Genomic DNA, 14,299 nt, shown 5'->3' on the forward strand with positions numbered 1-14,299 from the left:
TCCGTGGTAAGAAGAGAGATGTTTAAGATAGCTACGTTTTCAGAAGTACATTTTAGATTACAAAACGATTTTCCGACAGTGTGCACACATTGTTTTAAAGCTATAATTCTAGCTTCCATTAATTAAAGGCCACGCAGGCATTCAATATGCTCCACTGCTAAGCAAAGAGAGCATCCATAATATGCCATGGATGGTTACAAAATGCGACATCAGGGGGTGTTTCACAAAGCCTTTTTTCAATGACAAATGACAAAAATCAGTGACAATTCTGCCAACAACCAATCAGAAGCAAGGATTTCAGTAGCTTATAACGAAAACTGTCATTTGTCACTGATGACAAGTTTTGTGAAACACCCCCAGGTAACATTTATTATCTTTAATCATTTGTCGACAAGTCATAGGCACTCGTTTTCTGCCATTTGCTTACAGCCTTTATGTATATTCAGAAAAATTCGCGTTGGAGGGAATACAAATTCGTAATTATTGTTTATATGTCGTAAGAAGTTAACTTACGTTGATTTTGTATATATTCAGCCGGCCTGGCACCACTATTATAATAATTGTATTCCATAAACTTCGTTAAGCCTCCATAACTATGTAAGGCCTAGATATTTTGAAAACTTCCATGCTGCGACAAACTGGGCCACATGTTATTCTGTAACATAATTAAACATAACAGACATCTTCTGTTTATACATGTATTTGCAAGTCAAAAATATAAGATTACAAGACAAAATGTCGGTTTATGCATGGGTACATACTAACGGCGTATTTGAAAGAGGGCCAAGAATGGCAATATGCCCTTCCTTCCGACCAAGAAAAAGAAATGCAGCCACTTTTTTGCTACTTTTGTTTAACCTACATCTATAGAAGTTAGCCTCGTAAGTAAAGAAACGCATGAAATATATAGACAGATTCTTAGAAGACTTACTTTTGTTTCTTCCCAACTCAAAGTCGTTTGAGCTGACACCCCCCCCCCCCCCCTTTTCGCGCCTTCATGATTGTAATTAACGCAAACAAGGGCCCCTCTTGAGGCCAAAGTCTGGATACGCCACTGGTACATATACCTGTTCATTTGTTACATTCCGTATCCGGACACCTACCCCCTAGACAACCACCCATTGATGCACCCCTAGGATAAACACCCTCTCGGGACAACTACCCCTTATAGGACAACTACTCCAAGGGCAGCCACCCTCTAGGACGACTACCCCCTAGGACAACGAACCCCGGACAACTACCCTATGACATTCACCCTCTAGGACAACTACCCCGGACAACTACCCCCAGACACCTACCCCCTAGGATGGTTGTCCGGGGGTAGTTGTCCTAGAGGGTGATTGACTGGGGGTAGTTGTCCGGGAGTAGTTATCCTAGAGGGTGGTTGTCATAGGGGTAGTTTTCTGGGGGTAGTTGTCCGGGGGGTAGTTGTCCTGGAGGGTGGTTGCCCTAGAGTGTAGTTAGCTGTAGTTGTCCTAGGGGGTAGTCGTCCTAGGGGTAGTTGTCCAGTGGGTAGGAGTCCAAGAACCGTCAAATTGTGTTTATGGTCTTCATAAACTCGTCAACGTATTTTCATGATATCTACATCATTTCAGTTTTAACACTCGAAGGCACTTAAATTCATCCATTATCAACGCACTGCCGTGATTATTGTCTTTTGTCAAAATGAAAATGAAAATGGATTTGTTGTTGTTGTTTTTGTAGTTCTTCTCCTTCTTCTTCTTCTTTTTCGTCTTGTCGTGGTTGATAGTATTGTTATAGTTGATGGTGTTGTTGTTGTTGTTGTTGTTGTCGTTTACGGTTTTGAGCCGGAGATGTCAATTGCTTCATCGTTGAACTGTGAGTGTGGCACAGACTTCCGTTTGGTCATGATGAACCAGACAACCACAGAAGCGAGGGACCCGGCGACGACAACGAATGCGATGACGATACCGGCGATGGCCCCGGCTGATAGGCCGACTAGATGAAAAGAAAAAGAAAACAAATCATTCCATTTAGAAGACAAACAAACAAACAAACAAACACACAAACAAGTCATCAAGTGTTCTTGTGACCTGCACGCTTAATTGAATTGAAATTTGATTAAATTAATTTAACTAAACTGAACTGAACTGAATTGAATTGAATTAAAATGAGTTAAAATTAAATTAAATTGACATGAGTTGCACTAAATAGAAATGAGTTAATCTGAAATTGAATTGCATTGAATTGAAACTGAAATCGAAATGTATATTTATATTTAAATCAAAAATTGAATTGAAATTGGATAGAATGATATCGAATTGATTTTAATTTAAATTGAATTTAGATTTAAAGTGAATCTAATTATCTAACTTATGTGTGTCTATTTATCTGTCTGTCTACCTTTCCTATTCTTTCTTGTTTAAAGGCCCACTACACTACTTGTAGCTACTTGCGCCCTCTATATAACAAACAATGCCTAATCGGTGACCATTGGTCCCCCATGATCCTCTTTTTCTTATGTTAACTGAGAGCTGAGTTGATGAGATAACCACCTGTCCAGTGACCTTGCAGGGCAGTCTAATCCCTCCTGTAAACTATGACAGATACGCTTTAATTCTCTTTAAATAGGAATATTAAAGAATGCGACGCTAAATTGGCCATGGGTATACGAGGTTTTTTTTTACCTGAAGGGTTTCCGGGAATATTAGTTGTGGACATCGATGGTGTTGTTAGTGTGCTAGTTGTTGGCTGCTTAGTTCCCTCTGCATCAAAGAATACAAAACAAACAATTTGCAGCTCTATCATTTTATTCATAACAGTGTATAAGTAACATATATTAGAATAATGGAATAATATAAATGGGCATGAGAATTAAAATCTTGTACTGTATATTACTCATTTGATTATTCGTTCATTTGGAGGAGGCGCAATAGCTAAGTCGGTAGAGCAGTGGTCTCGTGGTCCGGAGACCCGGGTTCGAAACCAAGTCGATGCCCTAGTGCTCTTTGGTAAGGCATTAATCCTCGTTACCAGGTCCCTTGGAGAGGACCTAAAGCCGTCGGCCGTGTGGTTGCACTTAGCAGTCAGGTAAAATAACCACCACCACATTCATTTGTTAATCTATCTATCCAGTGATTGATTCATTTTATTTGTGGTCATTTCTTGACCCGTTTTGGTGCCTGAGATTCTGATTTTCATTACAGCATTGTTCATTACATTCCAATGTATCGATCCAAGTCATTCGTACTTTAATTTGACTTTTGACTCATTTCTGCAAAAGATATGAAGAATTTCCATTTCATAATCCAGTTGAGGGAAACAGTTTGAAATGCATACCTTTTAAAAATGTTAATGATGTTGATCTTTACTCGTTGAGGTCCCAATTAAAATTTCAGTCGGAGCACTGTGGTATATTGGTTAAAAAAAAACACCTTGGCTCTCATACAAGAGGTCCTGGGTTCGATACTCCATCGTAGCTTACATCCTTTGACAAGGTGGTCCGTCCACATTATTTTGGCCCACTCTACCCAGGTTGTAAATGGGTACCTATAGCAATGCTTTAGGGTAATAATTATTGCAGGGCCCCGACGAAGCTCAGTATAAATACCGATGTGACTGCACTAAATAAGACCAATCCCCCCCTCCCCAGATTATTAATCTGGCTCACTTTTGTGCTTATCCTCATCGACTGAAATAAATAAACAACATTCTGTGACACTCACCAGTCTTGGGTTGCGAGGGGGTTACAGGAACTGAAATAGATTTTAAAGATACATTTTAGTTCCATGTACTTTACAAAAATAATATGCGCAGTCAAACATGGCATAGTGTCAAAAGAAATGTTATTATCATCATCATCAATATTATCATTATTTGTTATTATCATTAATATTATTATCATTATTATTATTTTATCATTATTATTGTTCATATCATCATCATCATCATCATCATCATCATCATCATCATCCTCATTATTTTTTGTTAATAATCATTATTATCATTATTATTATTTTTATTATCGTTATCATCATCATTATCACCACCACCTCCATCAATTTTATTATCACTTCTATTATTTCCAACATCATTGGTTGTAATTTACTAATTAATACCCACGTTTCGCTTTCTTGCACCCATATTTCATAACGACACCGCACTGCGACGTCGCCCAATGTCCAACGATGTCGCTTTGCATGACAACACAATCAGTGCTTTGGCCATCGTGTGGTTCTCCCGTACCCCAATTTACATAATTCACTGGTTCACCATCCAAGTACTCGAAACCTCCTGTGTAATAAAAAAAAGATACTAAGGCATCACAATCATGCAGGGACTGCACGTGTCCTTGAGCAAAGCATTTCATCTACATTGCTTCTCTCCATTCAGGTGTTAAGTGGGTATCATAGCCCGGCATGAACGTCATATTTTGTCAAGACAGTAATCCACATTTGCCACTCTCCACCCAGGTGTTAAAGATATAGACCGGTAGTGGTAAAATTGCGGTTCAAGGGTTTTGGGTGCAAAATATCCATTAATATTGATTAAATATTGCCTTTAGAGGGTACTTTAGATGGCAATACTTCAACCTAAATTCGCAAAAAAGCAGAAATATATGCCGGATCGATCTGATAATTTACCAAATATATTTAGTAGGCGGTTTCCCGGCAAAATTTGTATCATCACGTATTAGTAAAAACATAATTCTTTTACATGATTGGTAATAAGAGCTTCCATCTCATTTTTTGAGAGGAGGGCGTTTCCAAAACTGGTCTATTTAAATGGGTATCAGGTAGGATGTGAAAGTCATTGTAGTTTACTCAGCATTGTGAGCGCCTGCAAAATATTATTGGCGCTTAAGTGAAGAATGTGTATTATTATGTGCGGGCAAGCCTGAATCCGATGATCGGGGTAATAATAATTATATTATATCTGTCAAGCATTTAGAGACACAGTATTAAGCGCTATATATACTGTATAAACCCAAAATATAATCATACATAAAGTGGATGATAAAGTAGCTTATATAGTGGGGGAAGTAATTGTTTTCAGTCTCAGTAGAACTGTGGTCAAGTGGCCATTAGTATTATGTAAATGGTGTAAAGTGCACAATAAAATCACTTGAAATGGAGTAATGACTTGAAAGATAACAGTCCAAGAAAAGCATGTATTATGCCTGCTGCACTTACTGCACTTACTGCACAAATCTATACACAAGCATGTAAAGCCCACCGCACACTACACGATCGTCTTGCGATCTGATTTTCGAAGAAATACTTATTGTATTAGACAGGAACCCTCAACAAACACAACCTTCCTGATTTAGCTTCGAAATAATGATAAGCATACCAACAATCAGAATTTTAGATCATTGAACTCTTCTAGTCAGAATAAAATCCGAATCGGCTTCAAATCGTAGACAATCGCACAAGACTGGTCTGACGTCACTACGATTCTGCGCCGATTTAGCTTTTCCTCCTCAAAGAAAGCATGAAATCCCTTGAAATTTAGATCCTCATAATCATTTGATTTCGTAGATTCTCAGTCATTAAGAACATTATACATGTTTGAATGTTCGTTTCAAATAATATTGCAAATTCTTCCCAAATCGGATCGTAGTCGGATCGTAGTATGTGCTGTGGGATTGAGGCAATCAGCCCACATGCCAGTTATTCATTGCAATCACGGTGTACGTTGTTCATGCATTTTTTTTTTGTAGCATATAAGTGGCGCGTAATTTAAGACCGCGTCAGTTGACGACGTAGTACTACGTCAGCCTCACGGTGCCTCTTGTGCAGCGGGAATTAATATATATAAACAAATCCTATTTTCAAACTTGGAAAATCCAACTGATTCCAATTGACAGAGGTGTCATTATTTTTTATTGCACTATTGGCTGAGCTATTAATCTTTCTGATGAAGGCAATCAATATTATGTGTCCATAAGTTAGTAATTGATGCAGTGTGGGTACTGCTCAATTTGCATTCTCTACAACGTCACTCTCGAATGTAGCGTCAAAGACCGCTATCTTACGTCAGGGATAATTGTGCAACAGACAAAGTATAATAGAATAATAACAAATACTATATCTGAAGTTTGAAAAAGATACGAAAATTTAAACAAAAGTGATATTCTCGGTCTAACCTTCGTCATTCCTCGTGACTCCTAACCACAAGTCACCCTCTGCCTCTACATGGGGCCCTGTCAAATCACCGGCCGCACTTCTCTTGCTCAACTGCCGGAGAATAAAATCGTTTTCGTCTTCGTTGTGCACCGTCAGGAGCGTTGCGTCTTTCGTGTCGCAGTCGACGCTAGCACCGGACCACGTTCGCGTCACTTCGTCGATGTGCGTCACAAAGAGATAGCAATGCGAACCGTACTCTATCCACCCGTTCTCGCAGTAACCATCCGATGTGGGGCCCGGTACTGGCATCGACGCTATGGAATGAGAGTTAAAGACAAAATGGATACTGTAAGAAATATTACGATGACAAATAATATATGATAATAATAATGATAATAATACTACTACTACACGTTTGTACTAACTATTACTAATATTAATGATAGTAATAGTAATACAAAAAATATGAATGATAATGATGATGATGATGATATTAATTAGAAGAATAGTGACACTAGTACTACTAATAATCAATAATGATTTCTTCAATCAAACATAAATAAGACAATTAAATAGCGAACTTTTCTGAAGTATCGAGTAATTTCAGATCATGGAAAAAAGGAGCTGAGTTATACTTGCACGATTTAAATGCTATTACTCTTGATATTCTTTTCTGAAGAAAGTATTGAAATTTCAATTCACAAAATATCATATTAGCATGATATGGGTAACACTGATAACACTTTAATTCATATTAATTATGGTTGATTTCTGCCGCTAGTAAGTATAATGAAGATTCAATAAAATGATATTCATGTCGGCCTTAATTTTTTATTCTATTTTTGAAGTTGAATTGAATAAATGTAATACAAAAGGCTTACAGGAAATTGAGAGCAAATTTGAGTGCAACCACAGTGCCACGTCGCAGCCTAAATACTAAGGTAGACCTTTTGGTAACGAGAGATTTAGATAACCGTGTTTTTCTTACTGTCTGTGTACTTGCAGATATAGGGTTGTCCCTTAGTGCACACTGTATCATCCCAATGCCCTAGGGTGGTGGCTTCGACGCACCCCTCCCCCTCCCCACCGGAGGGTTCCCCTGCACCCCAAGTGGTGTAGTAGACGGGCCAACCGTCGTTCCATTCGTAGACAGTATCCTCCTGGAAGATAAGACAGAAATAAACCATAGTTTCACTCAGTAGCGGTTCCTAAAGGTAGGGTTGGAAGCCTCAAGCCCCCTTTCCAACAAAATTAACAATACTTCAACACCCCATTAAAAAAAATGAAATCAAGTTAATCGAGGCACTTGTAGTAAAAGTATGCTAGAAATACACCCAAGCCAGTGGTTCATTTGGCGGCACAATTCCCCCCCCCCCCACTTTGAAACCCAAGGTATTTCCCCTCTCTCTTTATAATTATCAGAGATTTTTTTAAATCAAAATGGCACCCACAGTTGTGATGACCTATTTGTACTCCCTCTTTTACAAAATCCTTGATCCACCCATGCCCCACCCCTAACAAAAAAAAAGTCTTTTAGAACCGCGTCTGGTTTCATTTTATAAATTTAAATAAATTCAACATAGTTATATCTTCAAGTCGTACGTCCCCCGGGCAAGGGCGTCTCCGTGGGGTTGCGGCTATGTCACCCAAACAAATTGTGTTGCTGGTGTTGTTCTGATTCGTTGTTGTCGATAAAAATCTTCGCTAGGCTATATATCCTCGATTGGAATGACAACAGTAGAATTTTTGTTTGCATAAACACGATCGACTTTCGAAAAATTAATCCATGGGCAATTTTAATACCATATTGTATGTCTCATAGAAATCATTCTCGTCTTACGTAATATGTCATTGTACGTTCCAGAAAGTGTTTGACAAGGCTAGTAAACCGCCTTAGGTTGATTTGTGTAAGTATTAGCAATCATAATGTTCATACTTCAGGTTGAGAGTGCATCATACCGGATTTTTGCGTAGTCCTATCCATGCCGAATCGTGTCCGTTTTCGTACATGAGAGTCTCGATGAAAGCCTCATCGTACGCGTCAACGATAGTGGCGAGATGCGTATTGTCTTTTGCGCAAGCGGCCTCAGCCTCGTCATAGTTCAGATCATCGGAGACATACTTGAAGCAGCCCTGGAAGTAGGTTATGTAATCCGGTCTGCAAAGCGATATGCCGCCTGATGGAGGGGGTGTCAAGCTGGGATCTGTACGGTTAATATCAAGAATAATAATGGTCAAGAATTTATAATCCCTGGAAAGTTATCCTCCGAGGAGGTTGCCTCCTCACACCTTTCCCCCGGCTACGATTATTTTGGGCGGGCAATGAAATGGGAAGGGGTTCGGACCGCGACAACCTAGAATTCTAGAACATGTATATTAAGAACACTCTCACGGACGCTCAGTTGTGTGTATGTCTGCAGTCAGTAGCATTATGGGAAGTTAATGCGAGTACTTCAAGTTCTATCAATTCCATTGATCATTAATTCTATTAACTAGTACATTGGTGGATTCAGGGAGGCATGTGCCCCCATCCCCTCAAAATATGGCATAGGCATATACCTTAAGTACACACTAATTAAAAAACGAAATCTGCCCTATGAGTGCCCCTTGAAGGAATTCTAGACTCGCAAAGGCAAAGGAACTTGAAAATGTGATAACATTATTCATTTCATTATCATTCACTTCAAAAAGATTTTCCCCCTCCCCCCCCCCCCCCCCCCCCCATGCAACAGAATACCGAATCCGCCCCGGTATTAATATCATGGACTTGCCTACTGGTTTCTGGCAGTAATAAGGTAGTTCTCTAACACAGTTCTGATCGTTCCATTTTCCAGCCTCTGTTTTGATCGACATCATCACAACACATGCCTAGATAACACAGCAAAAAGATACTAATTAAATCAATTTCAAAATAAAAGAAAGAACGAATATGCAAAGTGTCGTGTACAGACCAGTTTCATTAAATGTACAATGATGTGTGTTGTGGATAATGAACCCATAATGATATACTTCGCAAGACCATTAATCTACCAAGATTGACTCGCAGAATATTATCTTTTGTCCTCATTTGCCATTCTCGTTATATTCATTGTTTTGTTTTTTTGCTTTATGATACGTTTTCACTTGCCAATCATGTTTGTGAAGATAAAATTATTACAAAAATAGTAATGATACTGTAGAGACGACAGTCACCCTCCCCACCTCCCTACCCTTGCGAAATTGTGCCCTTATACGCCCACGACCGAAAACTGTGGATATAGTTATGTTGCTATCTCCCTCCGGATCTAGATATGATAGGTAGACAATGGCATTGATAAACAAATTAATGTCTACAAGTTCAAAGTCAAATTCAAATTCAATACAAATTGGTTGAAATAGAATCCACAAGTTTGGATTATCTCCAATCTAAATGTTCATACAAATAACATGGAATTAATTAATAAGATTAATAATTGAAAATTCATCAAGAATGCAAATAATCAATATACTATTTCAAAGTGTATAACAAATACAAATGAAACATCAAATATACATTATAATTAATATTCAATTACAAAAGGAGCAGCAAGTAAACAAGTATACCGGTGGATTTGTCCCGGTACTCTCCGGATAACCGTCCGGTTGCTCGCGACCCCAGTTCGTGTAGTTGAGTGACGAACCGTCCGTCCAAGTAAAATTCGGATTTGACTGACCGTTTGATAATCCAATCCAAACATCTTGTTGTTCATACTCCATAGCAGCCGTGAGAAATGCTAAGAAATACCAAAAACAGAAGACAGATTTTTTCCCCTTCTGCATAATTATTAGCTTCATTGGAATACGAATATCCATCTCTATCACTATGCTAATATATATTTCGAATTGAGAACATTCAAGAAAACTATTTTTTTTTTAATGGTACCAAAAGTTGGGTTTGTTCCAAACAGTGACGACCCACCATTAAATGACCAAAGTTAATATAATTAAGTTAATTCTTTGCCGACTTTGGTAAAACAATAGAACACACTTGAGACTGCCACATTCGTTTTTTGGCACACGTTAAGATGACATAACAATCGATCTAGCATTTGGGGGTTTCGGTCCAAGTCGAATAAAGGCTTCTGGTTCTGGTTCTGGTGGGCTACTGCATAAACTCCTCAGCTGGGATGTAACATGCAGGCGCAGTCGACTGAGCATAGTATCCAATACTTAATTTCTGAAGTGGGCTCTAGCAATTATTTCGTCCATGCTGAGCTTTTGTAAGGTATCTTTAAAGGCTCCAAGGGTGGGGGTATTTCTAGAATTTCGGCTTAAAAGAAAATATAACCTTTTAATGCATTATACTGCATTATGCAGAGTACAAAAAATGAATCACATTTATTTGAGTGGATATAGATAAGAGAAGAAAAAAAATCTACAGTGGACATTCCGAACGTTTTAACCTTCCCAATCACCTATCACCCCTCGCCCCCCCCCCCCCTAAAACGCCGAGGAAAAATAGGAAATCACGAATTTAGGTATGAATATAGGTGTCCCAGCGTTTGTTACTGATTCCTCCTGAGACTAGACCAATAAGTTAGATGCATTAAACTATTGATTTGCCTCAGGTGGGCAAAACGTCTCGGCTTTAATAAGGCGACCGCACACAGCTCTCAAGAACCACATATTGATGGTCTTGGTTCCGTACATGCAGTGTATCGCTTTTAAAATATATAAAAAAATATCTTATTTAAGGGTGAAACTTCAAATCTTTGAGCATGTGTCTATAATTATATTCCACGCGTTTCCGTTATATATATATATAAACAGTTATTGGTTCAAAACTAACTACGCCTCAGGAAGGAGGTGGGGGGTCAGAAATATGTCAATTGTCCCCCCGCCCTTGTCCCTTCTCCAAATACTCTAGTGCCCATGGTGTCGTACAGGCGCCACTCGCTTCCCAACGGCAATATTGGTCATCTTAATTTTGTAGGTTTATTTGCATTGTTTTGTTTAATATGTAATTGTTTATAATTGTATTTTGTTTGTTATAGTGCTTAGAGACTTCGATGGTAAGCGCTTTATATAAGCACCGTTTTTATTCATATTATTATCTTACCCTGAGCATGTGGAGAATTGACGATGGCCAAGTCTCCACCTATATTCCTGCAATCGTCTTTAGCATCGCTCCATGTCTTGAAGTTCGCTGGGGTGTAAGCCGGTTCCGTGTAGCACTGGTCCTCAAACTGCACCCAGGGTGGGGCACATGCGCCTCCTCCGTCCGTATCGTTAGCTAGTTGGATGGATTGAGCAAATACAATTATATACTATATGGAAAAGGAGGGGCGGATTCAGGGTGCTTTTTTGGTTAAGAGGGGCATAATATTCAAAAAAGATCTGATAAGGGAAAGAGAAAAGAAATTGTCATCACATTTTTTGGATGCCTCTTTAATCACAAATTATCTGACAAAAAAAAGGTCATCATCTCAAAAGGTAAGTCACAATCTGTGAGTTGTATACAACGGTGTGTCACTTTGGCTTCAAAGGGACAGCAAGGGTCGGATGCCCCCTCCTGCCCTTTATCCGCATTACTGTGGAGGAGTATATCGTTGAGCCACTTTCTGGATTTTGACCAAGACACCTTTAACGTTTTATTACTCTAGAACCCACTATAAGGAAAATAGGCCTATGATATTTAAAACTGCAAAATCCAATAACTGTCACTGTTCCGCACTTCATGCTCTTTAGATGCTATATAGCCTGCAGGCTCCTTGAGAGGTAAGGGGAATGTATATAGAAATAGAGTGGTCAGTTTTTTTTAAATGGATATTTGATAAACCTTTTCTGAGCTTTCATTCTCTAGAATTTACTTCTTTAATGTGCATGCTCCTTGAGAAAGTGTGGGGGATTTAAACGTTGGTCGATTATAATCTAGACATAATTTTAACGAATTTTAATTTTCTAGTCAAAGGGTACAGCTCTTCTCATCTGATGGCCCATAAAATCGTATGCGTCACTCTTTCTTAATCTTAGCTTGTATATTAGTTCATTATACTTGACATTCATAGTACCCTGTATTATGTGTGTGTCATTTTTTTGACTTGTTTTGCCACATTTTCGATAATCTTCTGTCCTGATATTAGTTTAGCGATTTAAATCATTGTTAGGATTCATTCATGATTATTATGACCCCTTCTCCCTCCTCTGCTACTATATTATTTTCTTTAATTCCGTCGTTGATCCTGAATCATGAAGTCACACAGAGAAAAAAAAAGCAACTATGAAGTAATATTTTGCTAGCTACTCAACCCAACATCTATTGAAAATCTCAAACATAATCAATAATTATCAAATGCTAGTAATTAATCAGTTCTATTCAACGGTTCACGTGATCCAATACCAATACATTCAAAATTACAACAAAAAAAAATAGATTATGCCTCCAATGGACATAATGCGACAAGTAATCAGAATATTAGATCTATACTCACCTGAATATACCGAGTTGACGATAACAGCGGCAACTAATAGCATTCTTATCATGTTTGCAAATGTGGCAATGTTGCACTCAAAAAAAAAATAAACACAAAAGGAAGACAATTATTATTCACTTCCTATGTATTTTTGGTTCCTAGGTTTCCAGCTGAAGTAAAATTCTAACTCAACCACATCGTCGTCAACGATGGTTCAGAAGAAAATATTTAATAAAACAATATAACTACCAAATGCATATTAATTTTGTTCTCCTTGTAGCGTTGTAGAGCGCATAAACAGAGTATTAAAACGAAAATTCTCCGTATTACTGTGCACGTATAGTTAGTTAGTGTGTTGGTACAACAATAGGCTTATCGCAAAAATAATGATAATGCATTTCGACACCATTATCCACAAGACGAAGGAGGAAAGAGTCTAAAGTACGAATTAATCTTTAACTTGGTTAAGCTCAGGTTGGATGATTAAAGCTAAATGTGAAGGCAAAGAGCATTGAATCTGATTGTTTTTCTTAAACGATTATGAAGATTAATCTTGGTGCTTCACAACAATATAGGAAAGAGTAAACAAATTATATCAACAGACCGGTTCAGAAAAAAACAATTAAGTATTCTAATGGTAGGTCTAAATATGTCATTTTCGTCAATGTTAAATACCCGAATGTAATTGCATTGAAAAACAAATAAAGATTATGCGGCAGCGTCGTAATCAATTTTATGTGGCGTAATTACACGGACCCATGCATCATTATAGTTGAGCATAATAATAATGTGTCTTCTTTACCCAGGGAAGCCTCATGAGTATCAATACCATTATAAACAAGAACCATGGTAACCATGGTGTTTTTGTCCAAATTACCATCCAACATGATGACCATGGTAACTGTTCTCCGGCTATGGCTAAGGGCCCTGCAATCATTATTATTACTCCAGCTTTAGCCAAACTACCATGAGAAGGCGTTCAAGTATTCTGAAGGAATTTCTTCCTACCGGGTACCCATTTACTCATGGGTGGAGAGTGGCAAACAAGTAGTAGATTAATATCTTGCCAAAGGATGTTACTGCCGCAGCAAGGTCGCCTTTTATTATAGTGGAAGTAGAAGAAAAAGTAGAAGACGAAGAAGAAGACGAAGAAGAAGAAGAAAACTAAAGTGTCTAAATTACTTTATGAAATTATTTGAATAAAATAGATCAACAATTTGACGTTTCTGCCTTAGGGTTTAGATGTTGCATGCCTCCTCTTTTATTGAGTGTTTCTGAATATAAATGTATTCAACTCGACTATAATTTGAAGAGTGCATTATATGTGTATACATTTATTAGCCATAAAAATAAATAATAGCAATTAAACTGGTCATCACATTTTAAGAATGTCTTATATTTCACTCCACAGCACCCCTGCATGCAGCCTACAATAATATTAAACACCACAAAGTGGTATCACACAGTGTGCTTTGCAGCACCATCCGGCTTCGGCAGGAGCCATCTTCAAACAAAAACATTTAAAGAGCTAGTTTTCACGATGTGATTAACTTTCATTTATGAAAGATCATACAGGTTTTGGGCTCAGAGTAAGAATTGGAGGGGCACTGGCGTACCTATGGGGGGGGGCAGGGGGGGCAGAGTGCCCCCCCTGACGGGCTCCGGGAGAAAAAAAGAAAAAGGGGAAAGAAAAGAAAAGAAAGGAAAAGGAAAGAAAAAGAAAAAAGGAAAAGGGAAGAAAAAAGGAAAGAAAGAGAAAAAAGGAAAGAAAGAGAAAAA

At 38.2% G+C, this 14,299-nt stretch overlaps 1 protein-coding gene across 1 annotated transcript; it reads right to left on the bottom strand.

The window, feature by feature from the left end:
• Positions 1 to 1,462: 1,462 nt before the first annotated feature.
• Positions 1,463 to 12,842, bottom strand: LOC585647 (macrophage mannose receptor 1). Its single transcript, XM_785467.4, has 11 exons — positions 12,539 to 12,842; positions 11,167 to 11,340; positions 9,672 to 9,841; positions 8,861 to 8,957; positions 8,049 to 8,293; positions 7,078 to 7,249; positions 6,110 to 6,403; positions 4,084 to 4,254; positions 3,687 to 3,716; positions 2,649 to 2,726; positions 1,463 to 1,959 (listed from the first exon to the last, which is right to left on the bottom strand). The coding sequence occupies exons 1-11, from the start codon at positions 12,588 to 12,590 to the stop codon at positions 1,796 to 1,798; spliced, it is 1,647 nt and encodes a 548-aa protein (XP_790560.4). The 5' UTR covers positions 12,591 to 12,842; the 3' UTR covers positions 1,463 to 1,795.
• Positions 12,843 to 14,299: the final 1,457 nt, after the last annotated feature.

Source organism: Strongylocentrotus purpuratus, unplaced genomic scaffold (assembly GCF_000002235.5).
Source record: "Strongylocentrotus purpuratus isolate Spur 01 unplaced genomic scaffold, Spur_5.0 spur5_scaffold_6, whole genome shotgun sequence".
Taxonomy (NCBI): domain Eukaryota; kingdom Metazoa; phylum Echinodermata; class Echinoidea; order Camarodonta; family Strongylocentrotidae; genus Strongylocentrotus; species Strongylocentrotus purpuratus.

Coding starts and splice junctions, on each gene's coding strand:
- LOC585647 (XM_785467.4), bottom strand. CDS start 12,590: ATGATAAGAATGCTATTAGTTGCCGCTGTTATCGTCAACTCGGTATAT. Junction 9,842..11,166: donor CAATTCTCCACATGCTCAGG/GTAAGATAATAA, acceptor GGTATTTCTTAG/CATTTCTCACGGCTGCTATG. Junction 4,255..6,109: donor AGTCACGAGGAATGACGAAG/GTTAGACCGAGA, acceptor TTTATTACACAG/GAGGTTTCGAGTACTTGGAT.